Here is a 20,820-nt window from a genome sequence, read left to right on the forward strand (position 1 = left end):
GCAGTTCTGTGTAAATGAGTTTGGACTGCTAGAAATCATTACTGAATCAGAAGCTGAAGCCATAAAAACTCTTTCAGCCTCAGCAGTAAATGCCAGCCCAACCAGCTTTGCTCCTGCTGCTATCAACGTTTCTGCTGCCTGTAGCACCAATTTGGAAGGTGAGCTTTTTGCTGTGGAAGAGAATACACAGTTTCTGAAAAAGCTTCTAGAAACGGGTCTAACTGAAATGTGTGTTTTAGTAGCGTGGTGCTCCCTGGTGCAGCATGTGGAGTGAGTCTCTGTCTCATTCCAAATAATTCAAGAGTATTTAGAGTGAGTGTAATTACTGCATAGTTGTAACAGTACTTGGTGCACGCATTGTGCTCGCCTTTGTGGAAGGTAAGTGTGGTTATGTAAATGATCTGGGCTAGATTTGTTGATACAGTCAAACATCCCTGTCACGCTGAGCCTTACTGGACTGCTCTTGGGGCGACAGGAGTTTCCAGCGTTACTCCTTTCTCTGGTTGCATGCATTAGGCAGTGTGGACCATGAATGGATGGCACAGTGCTGTGCTAACCTGGGGTTCCTGGCTCAGGATGAATTCCCAGTAGTGTTATCTTTGCAAGAACATTCTTCAGAATCTTCTCTAACCTGGCTCCTGCTAGGAGTTACTCTGTTAGCCATAAGAGGTTTTAGGTTTCCAAGGCTACTGTAATTGAAACTTGGGGAAAACTTGAGTTTTAACAGGATAATACAAACATGTTATTGGACATGCACACCTGTGTAAAACAAAAAGTATCTCAGTTCTTACTGTTTATCCAGAAACCAGTAGTTCAGAACAGAATATATTTATATGATAACCTCTGAGCTCTTTCACTGCAGACCACTCAGTTAAGCTGGCCAGCCTCACTTGCTTCAGTAAATCACTAGTTTCCTTTGATTAAATTACTGTTTCAGTAGAGCTCCCTTGCAGGTGTGCCTGAGTGTCTTCCAGAGAGCACTAATGGAGACCAGTGCTAGGGAGTGAGTGACAGCTGAGAGCTCTCATCCCGAGAGTGCCATCAGCCATCCAGCGTAAGGTCGTATTTTAAGGATGCTCTTGGTTAAACGTAACAGCGTGTGGTTGTGGCACAGGGAGCCCTTGGTAGGTTGCCCTGGCACCTTGTACTGAAACAGATCATCTTCTAAGGTGGCAGGAGACTTGAGAAATAGCTTGGGACACACAGGCACCACAGGATAGCAGCTGGAGCCTGTTCAGTCTTCGACATCATCAGTGCATCCTGGTGCAGTAGTTGGAAGGACGTTAACTGTATAAGGTTTGCGGTAGCGATGCTGGATCCCTAGTCAAGGCAGAGATACATCACTGAATTCATGCATCCCTATGGTTAGAATTTCTTATTTGAGAAAAGAACGATCTCTTGTTTTGTTGCCTGCCTGGGCAAGCGTCTGCTGGTTGGCTTTCCCCAGGATTTTGATGGAACTGTTTCTGTTTTCGGGTAGGAAGGCTTTGTACCTGTCTTCCCTGCTGGCTTTTCTCATCTTGAATTTCATTGTAAGCTCTGCAGGTTCCCTTACACTTACAGGCATTCGCTTACGCTCCTGCTGATTGTGGGTCATTCTCCTCGTCTATGCCAGCTGAGGAGTTGTCAATCCATCTGGTGAAGAACCAGCTCTTAAATGGACACATCAGCACTAAGAATTTTTCACACCCTCTTAGTCCAAGTGTATTCCATAGATCAGTGTGACTTCTAACTGAGCAGAGATTTTCAAGCACTCTATGTTCTTGCAAGTTTTCCCATTTTTGTCTTTTTCCTGCCTGGAATCATGGGTCCCCGATGGCACAGGGAGAGGCTTTAAGTTGTGATACAAGCAGGCATGCGTGGACTCTGTGCGTAGGCAGTCTGTCTGCCCAGTTCCAGCCAGGACCTTCTGACATCCGTATTGGGCTACAGGGAGCGATCAAATATAAATGAAAAACGTCAGCTGTCTTAGCAGAACGAGTACAAGTACTGGTGAGAAGACTATGAAAATGGCTTTAAACAAAAAAGCAAAGTGACTCATTTTTCCACATTCTGAATTGTGTGGTGTTTTTTTTTCTTTTTTTCTTTTAAAGTGTTTAATGGTGCGTTCAAAAATGGATTGATCAAACCAGTGCACACAAATGGTGCCACTAAAAGTAGAAGAGGAATGATGTATACTTAGGAGCCCCTGTGCACAATTTGCATGTCAGGTTAATTGAGCAAAGTGTGCGTCAGGATAGTGCAGATGCCTGGTAATGGGTATCACTATAGTTGTGTTTTGCTAAAATATTAAACATAAATTAATTTGCATTAGGAAGAACTGAAATCATAGGAGAAAGTAAACATGAATGATGTATTGGAGTTATTCCTTACATTTTCATGCTTTCATTCAAATGAAAGATTGATACATAGCCCTTGCTATATATAGAAAGAATTGTTTCTGTTCTTCCATCAAGAATGTTCTATTTCCAGAGGCTGCCTACAAAGGATTTTCATAGGTACAAAGTATATATAAAGGTGGAAGTTTTTGAACTTAACCAATTATATTAAAAGTGTCCAAACAAGATGGACTTGTTTGACATTTGTCTTTCAAGTTAGAGGGTTACTTGGAATAAGGAAATATAAAAAGTAATTTGTAACTATGTCCTGGTTATAGCCTTGAGATTATATTCTCCTTTATCACTTTTACAGGTGGCAGGGTTTCTCAAAAATTAAAATATTACGGACAAAGGGGTTTTCCTTTAATGAGGTGGTACACTTTTTCTGTGTGGCAGCACACAGATAACAATTACTTCCCTCGAAACAGAATACCGAGGGTCACTTAATGAAAGTTTGTAAAGGACTTTGGCGGAACAGATTGCATCAAAGGTGTTTCAACATTTTAATTTAATAGTTGTCTTTTGGTTTGCTTCTGCAGTGCCCAGACAATACGTGCCCTGCTTCAATTTCCAAACCTGTGAGCAAATGGATTGTTTTGAGAATGGAAAGTTTTGTACTCAGATGGGCTCCCAGCAGCACAGGGACAGGTAAGGAAACCCCAGATTATTCCTCTTCTGTGTTCAAAAACCTTTAAAGAGAACAGCATGGTAAAGTGTTGCTGTGACTAGAATGAAATCCTCAGAGCCAGTGTGACAGTGGCATGGCTGAGGCAGAGCCACCTGCGCAGCTCTGCCATTGACCTTCCTGTTACCCTTGAGGCTCCTGTGCCAGGCAGGAAAGGTCCTCTCCGGAGCTCTGTCCTTGTTTCTCTTTGCAGCCTGCAAATGCTGGTTGTGTGCTCAATGCCTCAGTTTCCCCATCCTACAGATAAGGATGATGTCATAACTTCCTTGTTGTGTTAGAGTTGGAAAAATGCAGAATTAAAAACCCTCTTGAGCTGCTCTGGTGGTGAGAGCTGTGCCGGTACTCTGGAGTGCTTTTAAATGGTATATATCTGGCAAATCCTGCAGACACAATTCACTTCTTCAGGTTCTCAGTTCTCAGCCCAGGCATGCTCATTCTTCTAAACTGGTACAGAGACACTGGGAATACTGCAGGAGCATTGTTGCACTTTTAATTTGATTTTGTTTTCAATTTTGGATGTTTAGTGATACCAGAGACATTCCAGATGATTGCAGAAACAGGGGAAATAGTAGAAATCTTAACACCAGCAGTGGCTGTCAGGTGAATGAGGCTGACAGACCTGTCAAACGTCTCAGAAGGAAGAGAAGACTGCTTCTGGAGTCTGAAGATGATGAGGAAAATGCAGATGAGGATGAGGTAAATGAGGCTGCATGTGTTTTCTTTGAAGAGAACTGTGAAAAGCAGGGACAATTCTGTGTCTCAGATTTCACTGTGGAATGCAAACAGAGCTGAGGGAGGTTGCTCTGTGCCCACAAGAATGGTCTGGGCCTGCTCCTGGTGTCCATCAGTAATGAGAATGTCAGTTATGAAGTCTGAGGAGTCATAAGGGTGAATAGCTCATGTGAAATTGAAGTCAAAGTCAACATTTCAGACTGTAACTTTATAGTTCTAGTTATAGCCCTGTGCACCAAGTGTATTTCACAGTAATAAAAGCACGTGCCTCCAAAAATACTTTAACTACAGTCAGGTGCTGTTATGTGATATTGAAGATTAGTGTCGAACCGCAGTTTGATTAGGCACTTGCATGGACACTCATTACACTGCTAGAAACCTGTGTTAATGGTGGATGAATAGAAGTACCTCAGTCCTGACCTCATCTTTTTTTAACTTCCATTAAGCATCTTAACTCCCTTTAGGGGCCTTTCTTTGTGCAAGCCTCCACTCTGCTACCATGTGCATAGCTTGTAAGGCCTGAGACATTTTATTTATATTCATGCATTGCACATGCTTTTGTAATGCAGAGACACTGGGGTAGGTGTTCGTTGGTAATGCAAGCTGAATGTTGCGAACAGTTTAACTCAACTTGTTGCTCAGCTTTTCTCCGTGATGTATATAAGATGTTTTAAAGAAGCACTTGCATTCTGTCTCCCCCTTCCTCCTCCTCCTCCTTGTTTGAAACTGCCCCCCTGTCTCTTCTGGGGCATGTATGGCCGGCAGCTTTACATTTCGGATTTTGCCCTTTTTGGTTTGCTTTGAGAAATGACAACCCTGGGTGGATTAAACATGAGCCTGAAAACCACAGAGGAGAAACGTGAATGGCAATCTGGCTTGGAGTGTGACACAGGGAGACCACATTTTCTGGGGTGTTCATCTATGAAGCTTCTGCGTCCTTCAGGGCTTCATAAATGACTTTTTTTCTGTATCCATTCCCTGGCATAGATGGACATAAGAACCTCTGAAGGCAAAAGGAAAATGGAGCGTTACAGTAAGGTTGCTGATGTGATCAGTAAATCCTGCGTTGCAGAAAGCAAATCCTGTGTATTGTGATGGAGGTTTTGGGCCCATGTTGCTCTACAGTAGCCATATTTAAATGAACTTTAGTAGCGTATATTAAATAATTTATAAAGCACTTTGGGATACTGCAGGATCAAAGTTATATATGTAACATACCCTATTAATGTTCTTGCAGGGTTATTTAAAAGAAAATGAAATGCTAGCTAATAGTCCTGTTAGTTACATGTTACATCCTTATTGTACCTGCATTGTGAGATGATCAAAGAGGGAGGAAAAAACAATATTGCTAAACTTTTTTTTAACATATCTGTGTCTAGGAGAAGAATAAATCAAATAATATGAAAAGCCGCAGAAACACTAAACCAATAAAACAAGGTGAGCTAAGCTCATAGTCTCTTTTCTTTAATGTTTATAGATTTTTTTTTACTAGCTATTATAAAATGAATAATAGTAAACAGAAGAGGAAAGGACAGTAGAGCTCATTTCACATTCAGAATAGCTTATTAGGTACATGACCCTCTTACCACAGTCAATCTTCTGAAATGTATTAGCAAGAATATACTAGATTTGCCTGCATGATGGGCACAGTGTAGAGGATCTAGAAGGAGACAGCCTGATCCAAAGCTCACTGAAGGCAGTAAGAATCTTTTTTCAATTGACTTTGGAGAGCTTCATAGCCACAGACTACAAATGCTAAATAGAAAATAACAACAATCAATTGACAACATTTGATTGATTATAGACTATGGGTTACATTTAGTATCTAGCTTAAAGGAGTTAGCATATGTAACTGGGGGGAGATTTTTAATATGCATTTAAAATGTAATTTTCAGTGTGTATGACCTTGGTCCTACTAGAATGAATCCAAGCACCTACCGAAGTTGTTTTCATCATCTGAGTGCTGGTAGCTGCCTCTCTAGTAGATGCATTGTGGTATTAGCAGGTTATAAATACATCTGTATATATATATATATATATTAAAAAATACTCTTGTGAACTGAACAAAAATTCACTTGGTTTTTGATTTGTTTTGTTTTAGGTTTATTTCAGCTGTAATTATATGCCTCCTTGTGCTGTCTTTTAGTTCATAATCTAACCCCTTATTCCTCTGTGAAATATCAGGAGAAGGAATTATTTTCCACAATTTTATTATATCTTGTCCAAACTTCGCAGTGGCAACTTTCCATGGGCAGCTTGCCAGCAATCCGGGTGCCACGATTCATTTGACCTGTGATACATTTTTTTTTTTAATGAGAAATGAGCACGTTTTCCTACTGCTGGAATTCATACCTTTCCTCAAAAGTTGGGTAACACTGCCTCCTTTGGGGTACAACAGCAAAACAGCATTGGTGTGTACATGGGAGGAGAAAGAGAAGAGAGGGCACAGCAGGAGGCATCTAAGAGAAACACTCATTTTTCTCTTTATTTTTGATTGCTTAGTTGTTCCTGGAAAGAAGAAGGTATGGAACTGGGTTTCCTACTTAGAAGACGAACGGATGCCAGCTGCTCCCCTAAAACTGTTCAGAGAGGTTGGCAGCTTTTTCAACTCTCTTGCTATGTTTTTCTCAGGCAACATCACAGAATTACTAACTCAGTAGAGGTAGGATTGGAGACTGCCCTCAAGCCAGCAGTTACGTTTATGAGTTGTTTCGGTACAAGCAAGCAGTAAAACCCCCACGTTTGTTTCCAGCCCTGAAGCACTGTGGAAACAGGCATCTGCCCTGTGAGTCTCATCTCAGACCAAGGTGTAAAAAATGCTGGTTGAATCTCACTCAGAAATAAACAATGATTGTTTCAATCTGCTTTGGGTAGCTCTGGAGCAATGGGCAGTTAGGCAATCTCCAAGTACCATTGCAGAGGGACAGCTTAATGCCTTTCATATGTCCTGTGCTTGGTCAGTGGTGGTACAACACCCCTTCCAGCCTTCCTCTGTAGAAAGCTGCAAGTCAGTCAGCCCTGTGAATGTTGCAGACTGTCTCAATGAGAAGTGACTGTTACGAGGGAGGCGGTAGGAGTTGTGTTTGTTCAGAGTCCCATGCACTGAAGGTGCAGGAGGCTGAGTTTAGCCTTGCTGAAGCTGCTTCAGTGCACCAGCCCACATTCAAAGTTCAGCTCCCAGTGAGCTCTCCGAAGCCAAGGGCTGTTGGCACCTTACAGCGTGAGGTGAGAAGGAAAGTCAGGTATCTGCAGTAGATGCAAAAAACCATTTGCAGTTCAGATTTATTTTAAGCCTTTACTATACTTCACGTTTAATTTGGATTAAGACTGCAAATAAATGAAAACCCCAAATGTTTTCTGGAATGACTGTGTAAATGGGCTCCAGATCAAACATGCCTTGTGCCTTTCACCATTTAACAATGGGAGTTACCTTTTGGGAAAATCTGGATTGCTGACCTTGTGCTGACACAGGCAAAGTGATTTGGGCTTTCCTGGCTCTTTACTTCTGCCAGCTCTCCTACCTTGGGCTGTGAAGGGGATTCTTTTGTGTCTGAATAGAGTTCATTTCTGCATCTGCTGAAAGACTTGTTCATAGCTAATTGCAGCAGGCTTGTGGTTCAGTGTTTTTAAGAGATTATTTAGAATAACAAGTAAATCTGAAATATGGTGATCATGCCATTATTGATCTCTGTACCTGCACCTGTCTATTAAAGCAGCAATCATGTAGGGATAGAATTTTCTTCTCTGAGATGAAAATTTGAAGCCTTAAGTGTATCTCATGACTGCTCTGCAATAGATTTTGTCTTTAGGAATTAAAACCAAATGTTTTCTTCTCCCCCTCCCCCCCCCCCCCCCCCCCCCCAGTATCAGTCATTCCCACAAGGACGAAATGGATTTAAAGTTGGAATGAAATTGGAAGGGCTGGATCCTGAACATCCCTCTCAATTTTGTGTTCTCACAGTGGCTGAGGTAGTTGCTCTTCCTGTCTTTGATTCTAGAATTGCCATGTACATTTAGGATTTTTTTTTTTCAGTAAAAATTAGAAACAGAAGAATAATAGTACTTTAGTACTTTAATTAATTAATGGTTAGAAGGAGTTCAGGGTGACACTGAAGGAATAGTGTTATGTGGTTAAGGCTCTATGCCTGAAATCCTACTGTCAGATTTTTGCAATTGTAACTCAGAATAGTAAACCTATTAGTTGCATGCAGTGGACAAATATGAAAAAGAACAATGCCATTAGGCCCTAAGACTTAGTAAATATAAGCAAGTCAAAATGCTTTTATACTCCTTCAGTTATGTAAAATCTGTGTTGATCTTGTACAGACATAAAAGTTTTTGGACTGCATTTGTACTCCAGATATTGCCACAGTAATATGCGCATGAGTACGGAATAGGAGGACAGTGAAGTTACAGTGACTGATTGTATTTTCGGGTGTTTGAAACGAGGAAAGAGGAGCATGGAAACTGGGAGATGTAAATGAGGAGAAATAAAACTAGACTTTTGAGAAATAAATGAGACCTTAAATTTACTTTTATCTGTAAATCCAAATACAGAGTGTTTGATTAGTGCTTTTCTTTAACTTCTTTATGACTCTTTATGATAATCAGAGCTCCCCTCGTTATAGGTACAAGGGTACAGAATGCGATTACACTTCGATGGTTATCCAGAGTGCTATGACTTCTGGGTTAATGCTGATTCCTCAGACATCCATCCTGTTGGCTGGTGTGAAAAAACAAGTCATAAGCTGCTCCCCCCTAAAGGTATGAAAAAAAATAGTATGGTGAACAAGAAACCATAAATTCTGCGGAGAAGTAGGTGTCCTGGCTCTGCGTGTTTCATTTTTAGTGTGATTTCATTGTGGAACTCGAACTGAGTGGCTTAAAAGGAAGAGGTGTAACTAAGATTGAATCACAGAAGAACAGAACAGCTTCCTTTTGCTGTTCCAAAAGACTGATGTTGTTAGTCAAATTAGAAACTCTTTATTGGATGAGCATGTAAAAGGAAGGAGTCTCATTGGGGTTCAGAACTTGCTTCTTTCCTGCATTCAATTTCCTAGACACATTTGAAGGTTGAGATTAATGATTGGACATTATACTGAAAAAGAGAGATGTTTTTAGCTGAAATGCATAGCCCGTGAAGATTGTAGAAGGGCAGTTATCATGCAAAGTTCATGTTCTTCCCAGGTAATTTCCATTTCTGAAAAACCAATCTGAATGTAACGGGGCTGTGTAAAACAATCTTTTTATCTCTCTTTCTAGGTTTCAAGGAGGGTGAATTTAATTGGACTTCCTATTTGAAAAATTGCAAAGCTCAAGCAGCTCCAAAAAGCCTTTTTAAGACCCTCGGCACTGTAAGTGGTGATACTGAATAAAAGATGTTGCAAATAGGTCTGATGCTAAGTGAGTTTTGACCAGAATATTTACGTGTTTTTAATATGCTTGTGTCAGAGGTACAACCATGGTACAATCAGATGCAAGCTATTTCCTGCTGTGATTTATTTTTAGGATGGGAAACTAGTATAATTTTTCTTCCTTCCCCCAGTCACTGACTTTCCAGAGAGAGAATTCGTATTTCCCTTCCTCCTTAATACTGGAGGAAAAGATTTATTCTACCATTCATTAAATATATTACAACGGTCTGTTTTGCTGTGTCCCTACAGTCAAGATATTTGTGTCACTTTCCTCTAATTTAATCATTTCCAAAATAATTTCTGGTTTCCAGCAGCATACTGATGTGAGCCGTGGGATTCATTATGAGGCTATGGATCTTGAGCATTTTTCATCCTTCACCCACTGTTGCTTTCTTTTTGGTTGATAGCCTCAGTTCCTGTGTAACACTGACTCCCATTTTGTGTCACTCAGATGACACAAAGTCCGTGGTCTGGCGGATTTGATGCTGCAGAGGGACAGAGCACTGACTTCAGTAGGATCAGAGCTGAACTGTGCAGCTCTGCTCTGCTTCCACCTGAGTCACCTATTTTTGAAGGCTGTCTTAACTTTTCCACTAATAAGACAGAACCTGCAATGTTTACGCTTATCCCCAGCTAATACCCATCACCACAAGGCGTGTATGTTTTAGTGTTTGAGTCTGTAGTAGTGTGTATGTGGAGATTCTGTTATTTGAGCTGCATCAGCGTTTTTTCAGAAATAGTAACAATCGTTGCCAGAACGCATGGAAATCTTGTCTGTAGACCTCTTGCTAGTAACTAGAGTGTGTTTTGGTCTGGGTTTTGGGGTTGCAACCTGCAACAGACAAGTTCATAAGGGTAATTTAAATAGCCTGATCTAGAACATGGCTCATTTCCCTTTGCTGACATCTTGTTCCTCAGCCTGTCACACCGTCTGGTTTTCGTCTGGGAATGAAACTAGAGGCAGTGGACAAGAAGAATCCATCGCTAATGTGTGTCGCAACTATCACAGACATGGTGGATAACCGCCTGCTAATTCATTTCGACAACTGGGATGAGAGCTACGACTACTGGTAAAGAGATTCTATTTCTAATACGCATCTGCAAGTAGACTATGGTTTCACTCTACCACTAAGGGTAATATCTGATATTTTAAATGTAGTCACTAAAGTTGGGATCTTAAATTGGTTTTCAAACATCTGAGTAATTACTTTGGGTTTTTACAAAGTGCCCGTTGCCCAGTAGCTTCCCCTGCTGTTTGAGAGCTCATCAGTTGGCTCAGTGCACAGCCCGTGGGGTTATCTTGAACTCCTGTGAAGCCTTCAAGGTAAGAAGCATTCAAGGTAACACAGCTGGCTGACTTGGGGTCAGGTCAGGGAGTGTTCACTTTATCCATTCCTCTGGCAGGGCCAGAGAAAGAGTAAGCTCTGCTAGTGACACTGCCTGGAATTAGTAACATCCTCTCCTCCAGGGTTAGTAGGTGTTGGCACATTGCTCTGCAAACTTACATTTAGAAGCAGGCAGTGCTAAAGTCAGTAAAAATCTTTTTCATTTGCTTCAGCGGAGTTTGGCTGAGGCCCTTTGAAAATAAAAATCATTGCCAACACGTAGGCTTTTAAGTCCTCACCAGCACTATAGTTGTTCTGCATCTGAGGATCTCGATCCCCTGCCCTCGTGCTGGGATATTACTCAAGGAAATGTTTTCTCTTTTTTGATCCATGTTTTCCAACCTACATGAATGGAGTAACTTTCTTTGAATTCATCAGTAAAAGCAACACAAGGCACACACTTATCAAAATAACAGTAATTCGACCAGTATTCTGCATTCTCTCCCCCATTTCCTTTTGGTTTTTTTCGTAATAGGCACCTGTTTGGTGGCAAGTTGATGGTTTCTTTCTTTGCCATAAGTATGTCATGCAGAGCTTCGTAACACCGGCGTTTCCATTTGCAGGACTTTAGATCTTGCTCCTTTACCATTTTAGCCTGTGAAGCTTTGATTCCATGCCGTGTTTTGTTTGGAATTTGAAAATTTTAATGGGAGACACCAGCAAGCAAAGCTTCAAAGTATGGCTTGGCTGAAAACACAGGTTTTTTCCTAGATCTGAAAGACTGCTTTGGTCCCTTCCTCTGAGCAAATGTGACAAAAGGGGCTGTCTTAAATTGGCCCATCACCTCCATCAGGGACTCAGAATATCTAAACATGCAATAAATTTAGGAACCAGGCAAACTACCATTAGGTTTCGGCTAGAATTAGGGTATGATGTGCAGTTCTTGGCAAAGAGTTTAGCAGTAATTTCCCCTTCTTCCACAGTAATGGTGTTTCAGTTAGGGACGAGGGTTTGGGTTTTGTTTCTTTGCTTCCTTTGCATTTTAGCTTGGATGGTCTGTGTCCAGGCTGAACTGTGGTTGGTCCATGTGTGTAGGGCTTTTCGTTGTTGTTTTTTTAAAGCACCAGACATTCTTCTTTGTACTTCCCTATCTTTTGGGGCAGCTTGAACGCCTTGAAAACTTGGCGTTATAAATTATAATAAGGTAGTGTTTCTCTTTTACATCATGATCACACCCACTGAAAGCATCTGCTAACCCAGCAAAGGCATCTCAGACAGCATTTGAAATTCTGCTTTTCTTTTTGCTTTAAAATTGACTGGTGCCAACTTTCCCTCTTTGATTCAGGTGTGAAGCTAGCAGCCCATATATTCGTCCTGTTGGCTACTGCCAAGAAACTGGAACCCCACTGACAACACCACCTGGTATGTTGAAAGTGAGACTTATTTCCTGCCTCAGTCAAAAAACCTGCAAGCTTTATCTTGCACATAATTACGTATTTGCAAGTTACAGGTTCCATTCAGTACGCTTGAATCTACTGACTGAACAGTATTATTGTTCATACTTTCTGCCACTGCATTTTACTTTGTTGCATAGCTCTTTCAAAAAATGGGACGGGTTTGGTAATTTGTAATTGAATTTGATTTTGGAAGGGAAATAACTTTGGAGTATTTGCAGCGTTTCCTTTAAGGTGAGCTAGAAGGAAGAGGAATCAGTATCATGGTTTCATAGATGATAAGATAGAATTTCTGGAAATGAAGGAGTAACTGAAGCCATGTCTCTATCTGCTGCACTTGAATTCAGTAAATGAAGAAAATGTTGGCAAATGAAAAAGGACAGAACATACAGGAAAACCAATGTTGTTTTCAGGCCTTGGAAGTGCTCATTCACCTTAAAAATAACAAATATAGAACAAATTATGTCTGCTGTTTTCTAGATTGACAGCCCTGGAGCAAGAATGTCTGTCATTACTGTGTATCAGGTTTAGTAGAGTGGGAGGCACTATAAGATCCCTGTGCATTGGAGGAATTAGCCTCTGTGCCTTTGCTGCAGATGCAGAAGGGGTTGTCAGTGCTTATTCTTCAACAGCACCATCTATTCCTGCTCCTGAAATGTGCGACAAGGCTGTGATGTGCAGTTCCTCTGCTCATGCCATGATTGCCTGTGCCCCCAGCAGAATCTGCAGTCAATTCTGATCTCTCTGCTGAGAGATTTGTGTGCAGCAATTTGTAGATTGTCCTATGCATTTAGTCATTGCACTGTCCTGCCAACAGGAAACAATACTGAGGCTAAAAAATACTGAAATAGGGAGAGAAAAAAAAAGTAGATCTGTTTCTTAAATGTAGTTGCTAAGGGGAGACATCCCATTACTGTTAGAGCCGCACACGCATGTAGATGTCTGAGGTTATGGTAACGGTGATGGAGCCTTTTATCTCCAGATTGCTAGTTTTACTCAGCTATGGGTGAGTAGATAGCAGGAGATGAGAAGTTTTGAGTCTTGCAGACTCTCACACATAGAATAGTTAATAAAATAGGAAATTAATTTAGTGATACCATTGCATGATACCATTGCACATCACAGGATCCTCTGACTAACTCTTGATTGGCAGCTTTCTCTAGAGAATGACAATTGATTAAGCTGTACAGAAATGAACTCTTCAGGTTTTTCAGGTCAGGGTTAAAGGCTTTTGTAGAAGCTGGGGAAACTTGCAGTGCTCCTGTGTGTGCTGTAAGTGGTGTGCGTGAATAAACAGACCACTTCCCAGTGCCATCCATTGTAAGTGCTAAATTAACATAACACGAATGTGTTGCATAGCTGCTTTTCTGTTGTTTGTAACAATAAACGTGGTTTTTTCTTACTTAAATGGTAATTCTCTGTTTTTTCAGGATACAAGGATACCAAAGCCTTCTCATGGGAGAAATACTTGGAAGAAACTAATTCCCAGGCAGCCCCAGCAAGAGCATTCAAACTGGTTGGTGAATCTCTTTGATTGTCCTAGATCAGGAGGGTGGGGGAAACTGCTGTTAGGCACCCTTTCTTGCCAGATGCTTTATTTGGTGATGGTTCACCATGTCTGTTCCAAGAGGGTGAAATGTTTTTTTACTTTGAGCCTGAGTTTAAGATTATCTCTCAGTGCTGCTAAAACAAAACACAGCAGACTACATGATTTTTTTATTTTTTTTTTAAATGCCATGGAAGGCTGTCTTGGAAAGGCTTTTTGACTAAACATCTTCAGTTGCTCCATTAGCAGATTTAAGGGAAGAGCTTTCAGCCCACACAGATAATTGTGGCTTTCAGAGGAATGTGTGAAGGGCAGTACCTTGCTTCAGAGAGGGCATGAAGAGGAGAAGGAGCTGGTCCTCTGCTTGAGGTCTGAGTGGGTAGGCAAAGGTATCTCTGATCCTGTTGAACAGGCATTTCCAGACTCTCTTCATGGGGGTCAGAAGTGGGTATTGCTGCCCTGGAACCAGGGACATTTTGTGGGGAAGGGAGGAAAGGGGATGGCGTGGGGTGTATGTGTTTGGGGGAGAATGAGAATTGTGCAGTTCCTCCATTCCCTCTGCATGAAGTTTTACAGGTTTCTCTGAAATGTTTGCACCTTGCAGTTGTGCAGATCCTTCTTCCCCTGGTTGGTGTGTTGAAATTAAGGTGGAGTGAGAAGTTCCTATCAGGGGCTTACATGTTCTAATATATAATACAGATCTCAGTTCTTCTAGGGAGGAGCCAGCTGTGTCCTCCACAGAAATAAGTGTACTAACAGATGATAGAGCATCTCTGCCAAACTCCTAGATGGAGTAAGATCATCCTTGCAGACTAAATGTGAAGATGGTTCTCTCAACCTTGGGAGCATGAATTTTTGTTTCTTACGTTAGAGTTCACTGTGTTTATCTGGAAGCTCAATGTGAGCAGAAACAAAAAGGAAAACCCTTCAAAATAACTTCATTTAAAAACCCTTTACGTTAAAGTTGGAGGGTTTTTTTGTTAGCAGTTTCTTCCACACTGCTGGCTCACCTTGCTAAATTTTGCAATATGTTTTAAAACTTTTCTGTGGCGTCGTGATGCTTGTCTTGATTCCTTTCAATGAAGTTAGAGTTGCAGGTTAATACCTGCTGCCCTCTTGTACATTTTGTTGGTAAGCTCTTTGGGACTGAGGAGGAAAAGCAATCAGGGAGGCCTCAGATAAGGGAGGTAAAAATCCAGCCAGACAAGTTTGATAATTGCTAGATTTCAGCAGGTATCCGATTGAAGTTGTAGGTTGCAAGGTAGGTGTCAGGGCGTAGGAAGAGGTGTTGCCTCTTTAGAGGACTGTAAGGCTACAGCTGGAGTTACCTGCAGCACAGCTGAACTCCAGAACATTCCTTAGATTAAGGTTTTGCAGAGTTGGGCAGACAGCATCTTCGATCATGCAGCACAACGTGTAAAGCACCTCAGAGCCAGTGTGCAGGATAATGAGTGAAGCTTGTCAGCAGGACACATTTGTTGCCTCCAGCGTAGGCTCAGCCTTTTTCTGAGCTGCACTGGTAGAATCCCAACAGTGCTGGTAAATGGGAACCTTCAGAATACAAGAGTGAAGGAACGCAGCAATTGGTCTTCTACACAACAGAGGAACAATGGCAGTAATTTTGGAGAGACAAATATTTTGGAAAGATCATAAACCTCTTCATGATACAAAAAGAAGCAGTGAAGTGCGACCTACTTAAAACTCCCAGCCTGAAGTCCTCAGTAATCTCTCATTATGGCATTCTCTCCTCAGATTTTCAGAATATAAAATGTGTTGAGGAATGTCACCTGAAGATAACAGGGCTGCTCAGGACAGAGAGTCTTTTTAGTACCGAGTTCTCCCTGTTTTGGGTTCTTCCCAAATAAAGTGTCTTCCCAAGGGGGAATGCAACTGCCTTGACTGTTGCCTCTTTTCCTGTTTTACATACATCTCTGCCATGGTTGTTTTGCTGCTTCAGGTATCTGGCTTTGAGAGAACAGTAGAAGGGCCAATTCTGGCTCTCACGAAACTCCAGAAAATATATTAGCATCCAAGACTGTGTTTCGAAAATAAGACACACACAAAAAAAAAAAAAAAAAAAAAGGCATTTGATGTATCAGCAGTTAATAGAACTCTTTCAAGATCAAACCTCATTATTTTTCTGGCTTGGTTGGTCTGAAGTGCAAATATATGGTGCAGTTATTGATTTTTTTAAAAATTATGATGATTATTATTATTATTCCAGCTAGCAATTACAGGAAATCAGTACGTAAAGATATGGGTTGAGAGCCAGAACAGGCGTTTCTCACTGAATTAGTTTTTAACAATTCTAAAGAACTTTCTTATGTAGTTTGGAGACACTGATTATCGGCACAAATAGCAGATGTTGTGGCTGGATTTCTGCCTTCTCTTCCATCCAAAAACTCAGGAGGAGACAGCTTCGTAATAAGCATTGCAATTTCAGCCCATTGTCTTGGGCTGTCAATTCAGAGACGTTAAATAGCTATTGCCAAAAAGGCTGCAACCCTTCAGCAAGACTTAAATAGCCTAGCTCATCTGGGCAGGATTTCGTTCTCTAGCACTGGGGCTCCTTCCGCAAGGAAGACAGACAAGGTTGGCTGGTTCAGTAAGATGTTCTTAAAACTAAAACCAGTTTAGATTGTCTGGCTTCCAGCGTGTCGTGTCGTGTGGTTGAAAGCCTGTGGATAAATGTCTGTGTCCAGGTTGAAAAGACCAAAGAGAAACTTCAGGTTTGGAGTCTGTAATCCCCTTAGCTCAGAAGTGGACCTTCTTCCCTGCCCTCAGCTACTGGTAGTAAAAAGGGTAAGGAAGATAGCGAGGAAAGAATGATTATCATCATCTTTTCATTAACCTGATCTTGTTCAAAGACACGATTTATCATCTCTTGCTAAAATCCTGACCTTTGTGTGCAGAAGTGAAGAAGGACATGTTTTGAATGAGTATCCAGTGCTCCATAACCCCCAGCTGAGGAGGTCAGAGGAGGAATTTGCAGTCATTTAAAGATGAATGGAAAAATTGGTAAATGCTGTCACTTACTTAGAGGTTTAGATCTGTGCGTGCTGCAAAGAACACACATCAGGTCAAAGGACATTCTGGAGTTTTTACAAAGGCATTTGACCACTGGGTCTTGAGAGGAAAGGTAAGTCTGCAACTGCAGATAGGAGACTCTAGCAGCTGGAACTGCTCTTGAGACCCCAGCACTGCAGTTCTCAGCAGTTGTTAACAAGCAGATGCAGTTGTGGTCATAAGCAGACATTAACCTGCTTAATGAAGGTAACTGTAACATCCAGATGCTGCATCTGGTGCCAAGATAGATGTCACATAGTGTAGTCAAGAGAGATGTCACATAATGGTGTGTGTTCAGGTGTGAGACAGTGGTGAACTGGCCAAGGTCCTTGTCAGATGCGAGATCATCTCTGCGGTGTTTGGGAGTGTTACCAGGCTGCGGAGCCTGTGTGTCGGTGGAGCCCGTGGTAGTATCTGGCTTTTTGTCTGTTAGAGAAGTGCCTCTTGCCCTGGCTGTGGAATGCTTCTCTGCACTGAGAAAGATCAGACTTCCTCTTGAGTAGTTTTGGGCTGCTGACAAACAGGCAGTTTAATCCTTTAGGAAGCTCTGATTTTAACCTCTGAAGCAGTCTGCTGTGTGAGATCAGGGGCCAAAGTTGCAAAGGCATTAGAATGGTAAATGAAAACTACAGTGCATTTTATTCAGAGCAGGTGACTAGCTCTGAACACCCAGACTTCTTAATATTCTGCTTACAATCCCCTCTTACAGCGTCCTGCTCACGGATTCCAAGTTGATATGAAGTTAGAGGCTGTGGACAGAAGAAATCCCATCTTGATAAGAGTGGCAACAATCGTTGACAAAGACGACCATCGCATTAAGGTATGACCTTGCTTCAAAGTGCAGAGCCCATGTACTGAGCAGCGTAGTGATTGGCGGTACGGGAAAAATACCCATTTGGTGTGAGGAGCAGCAGATTCCTTGCAGATGATCTAGCCTACAGGCCTGCCCAACTGGAAATTATTTCTGTTGTTTTGTCCTGTTGAAATCTCATGGAATTGCCTGGTATTGTTAGTTACTGTTTTAATGTAACTATTTTGAAATAACATTTGACAGCATGATTTTCCATCTTTTCGTGGCATCTGTGTGAGTGAAGGCAGCATTAATGTTCTGCTGGTGGGAAGCTACCTGACAAATTTTTTTTCCTAGCATCCTTAAAGGAAAACCCAAAGCAAGTTAAACCCTGGTACATATGGGAAGTGGCTTCATTCTCTACTATGACTTTGTTACATAAATGGATTTTAACAGATTCTTTTCACATAAATATATTGCCAGAAGTATCTGTTGTGCTTTGGCTTCTGAGAAATTATGTATGAGCTAGCTAAAGCAGAGGCTGCGCTGACAGAGGCTCCTCGGCCACAGCTCTCCTTCCTGAAGGCTGATTATGTGGACAGAAGTGGAGTTTGCTCCCCATTAGCCATTTGATTCTCAGTCTCATTGCTGTGGTTGCAGGCAAAAATCAAGTTTTGCCAATATATAATAGCATAATACTCAGTTCATAGATTTGTTTGAAACTTTGCCAGATAGACTACCTAGTAGTCTTTAAATTGCAGTGATCCTCAGTCTCTTGTTACCCTGACCTGGATCTGAGCTAACTATTACTAGTCTCTTTATCCAGCAGAAAATTTGAACTTGTTCACTGCACAACTCACCAAACTTGTTGGTTTTTGTGTTTTTTGGGGATCCTCAGAAAACAAACCAATTAAATAAGCATTTGTGTTTGCATAGATTTAGTCTTTGAGTGAGTGTGCTGGAGCACCCCATGGTCTGTGCTTTCTTGCAGACCCTGTGATTTAACTGTGTCACCGGAATCTGGTTGTTCTGTGAAACATAGGTGGCAGGGGTCAGGAAAACAAATAGTTACACTGAGCACAAAGGACAGTTGTGCTTGACTGAAAGACTGAATGAATTAGCCCCAAGCTGAGCAAGGTGAAACAGAGGGGGAAGTTAAAATAAAAGCTGAGTCATGTCCTTAACTGTATCTCTCACTGAGACTGTGTGCTTCTTTTAGATACATTTTGATGGTTGGGACCATAATTATGATTTCTGGGTCGATGCGGACAGCCCTGATGTTCATCCAGTAGGCTGGTGTGCAAAAACTGGACATGCTTTGCAAGTCCCTCTAGGTAAAGTAGATGACATCATGTTGTTATGTCGAATAATTTTCCTAAATGCAGTCAGCTCTTCAGATGCAAGGAGCATTTTACAAATCTATAAAAAAACTTTTTTTTTTTTTTTTTCTTATTACCAGGTGCTGTTGATCGGGTGGGAACAGTAGGACAAGCATGTCCTACTCCAGGCTGCCATGGTATCGGTCATGTCAGGGGGCCACGATATGGAACACATTATACGTATGTATATGAGATCTTGTAAGGGTTCTGCCTGCGAGCGTCTGACTGCTGTCCATAATAATAATGCTGCAGCAAGCACCTGCACTGCACTGGAATTATCTCGGGGTGTTTAGTCTGGAGATAGTTATACCTGCAATTGCAGCTCCCTCTTGTGTCTAAATGTACTGTTTCATCATAAATTCTGTTTATACCAGTATAATCATTACAGCTGCAATGCAATCCAACATAGATTAATTCACTCCAATTTCTGCATTCCAGTGTTACTGAAGGAATTTGTTTTGGTAAAATAATTTACTCGAGAACAGCATGCAAGGAGACAGTTAAAGAGGGAGAGAGTGTAGGTAGATAATTAAAGTGTAAGAGTGAGGAGAGCTAGCACATGTTTTGTGCTCTGCCTTCTGATATCTTTTGGGCTCTTGGAAAAGGTTTTTCTCAATTAAACTATTTTAAAGAGCAAAAAAACAATCTCAAATGGGAGGTCTGAAGATCTAGTAGTATATAATGTGGTAAAGGGCCTTGAATTTTTCAGAGTTGAAATTGCAGGACTCTTGTTTCATGAAATATTGTTCAAACAAGCAGGTTACGAGGAGTAGCTCTTGTTGTTCTCTGAGGTGAGTCTTCAAAAACATCACTTTGGTTTCTAATTCTAATTCTGCCATGTAGTCCCCTGCTTTCCCGCACCTAAAACTGGGTAATAACAACTCCCTGAGTGTTTCTAGCTTCACTTTATCTGGGTTTCTTGATGGGTATGTCTGCCTGAGGCTGGTAAGACTGTATAACTTAAAAACATGCATCATCATCTTGTGCTCTCTTCCCACCGCACACACACACACACACATGGCCTTTTTTTTTTCTTTAACACAGGTTAGTTGGCTGCCCATACTCTGATGTGAACCTCAGCAGAGAAAACGTGTTACAGGACCGTCTGAGTGGGGAGAGACCTTCCCCTAGCAATAGCATGCAGAAAGCCAAGAAGCTGGAGACTTCTGCCCCATTTCTGTTGGGGGCAGGAGAGTCTTCGCAAGACGACTCTCCACAATCCAGGTGAGCTGAACCCTTTTCTTGGCCAGGTACTGGGGAGCAAACCCATTTTACAAGGCTGAAAACCACAGAAATTGGCAGAGAAGCAGCAGAGCATTGAGTTTGTCTGTCTGTAATACTGACCCATGCCCCAGACACTCCTAACACAGAGCAGTGCATTTTTATACCCTCATATGCCTTAATAGGTTTCTTGATTCCTTAATCCTGCTGCTCTGGTCACATTCCAACAAAGGAAATTGCATTCTGCCTCCATAAATTTTGTCTTGCTGTTTCAATTTAAAATATATTCTTTTCCTTCGTTTCCTGTCCTAAAACTGTCAAATGAGGTAACTGCAATCCACCCTGGAGTTGTCTGCATGATGCTGGTAGGTATAATGACTATATGTGTATCACCTGGCAAACAAGTTGAGTTCCTTCAGATATTCTATTTGCTTACATGAAGATCTTGGAATTGAGTAAGCATTGAAGCAAACTCTGTTAGTTCTTAGACTGCAAGAGGCACTTAAAATGTTTATTATTATTGTCACCTTTAGTCTATGCAAATCCAGTCTCACTAGGGCAAACTCCAGCAATACTTTTTGGTCTTTGTTGTGGTATATGAAGGCTTATATACATTTTAAAGTTCATTTATTTGCTTAGATTTATATTAGATTTATAATATTTTCAGGATATATTTGGCCAGAAAAAGGAATACTTCTCTCTCCTCCCTGGCATACATGGCCTGTTTGCTTCCTCCCATCCCAGAAATATGCAGGTGTCTCTGTGTCCTAATTTTAACATGAGAATTGATGGCACTTCAATGGCACTGTTACCATAAAGTGCTCTCAGGA

General features: G+C 41.4%; 1 protein-coding gene across 7 annotated transcripts in view; it reads left to right on the forward strand.

Moving 5' to 3' along the window:
• The window catches only part of LOC101914401 (lethal(3)malignant brain tumor-like protein 3), a 51,605-nt gene that overhangs the window by 14,867 nt on the left and 15,918 nt on the right, over positions 1 to 20,820 (forward strand). For 3 of the 7 annotated variants that reach the window (XR_008746259.1, XR_008746260.1, XM_055798471.1), the window contains exons 2-16: positions 5 to 158; positions 2,918 to 3,026; positions 3,588 to 3,759; positions 5,175 to 5,232; positions 6,298 to 6,386; positions 7,660 to 7,764; positions 8,424 to 8,559; positions 9,058 to 9,149; positions 10,128 to 10,279; positions 11,880 to 11,956; positions 13,419 to 13,504; positions 17,310 to 17,420; positions 18,610 to 18,724; positions 18,850 to 18,949; positions 19,814 to 19,993. Coding sequence is in view for 5 of the 7 variants with exons in the window: in XM_055798471.1 (XP_055654446.1) it covers positions 2,965 to 3,026; positions 3,588 to 3,759; positions 5,175 to 5,232; positions 6,298 to 6,386; positions 7,660 to 7,764; positions 8,424 to 8,559; positions 9,058 to 9,149; positions 10,128 to 10,279; positions 11,880 to 11,956; positions 13,419 to 13,504; positions 17,310 to 17,420; positions 18,610 to 18,724; positions 18,850 to 18,949; positions 19,814 to 19,993 (1,535 nt within the window). In the remaining 2 variants the exon portion in view is untranslated. Of the gene's footprint in view, positions 1 to 4; positions 159 to 2,917; positions 3,027 to 3,587; positions 3,760 to 5,174; positions 5,233 to 6,297; positions 6,387 to 7,659; positions 7,765 to 8,423; positions 8,560 to 9,057; positions 9,150 to 10,127; positions 10,280 to 11,879; positions 11,957 to 13,418; positions 13,505 to 17,309; positions 17,421 to 18,609; positions 18,725 to 18,849; positions 18,950 to 19,813; positions 19,994 to 20,820 lie in introns of those variants that run through there. The other 4 variants (XM_055798473.1, XM_055798472.1, XM_055798475.1 and 1 more) reach the window with 3 other exon arrangements.

The sequence above is a fragment of the Falco peregrinus genome, chromosome 3, assembly GCF_023634155.1.
Source record: "Falco peregrinus isolate bFalPer1 chromosome 3, bFalPer1.pri, whole genome shotgun sequence".
Lineage (NCBI taxonomy): Eukaryota > Metazoa > Chordata > Aves > Falconiformes > Falconidae > Falco > Falco peregrinus.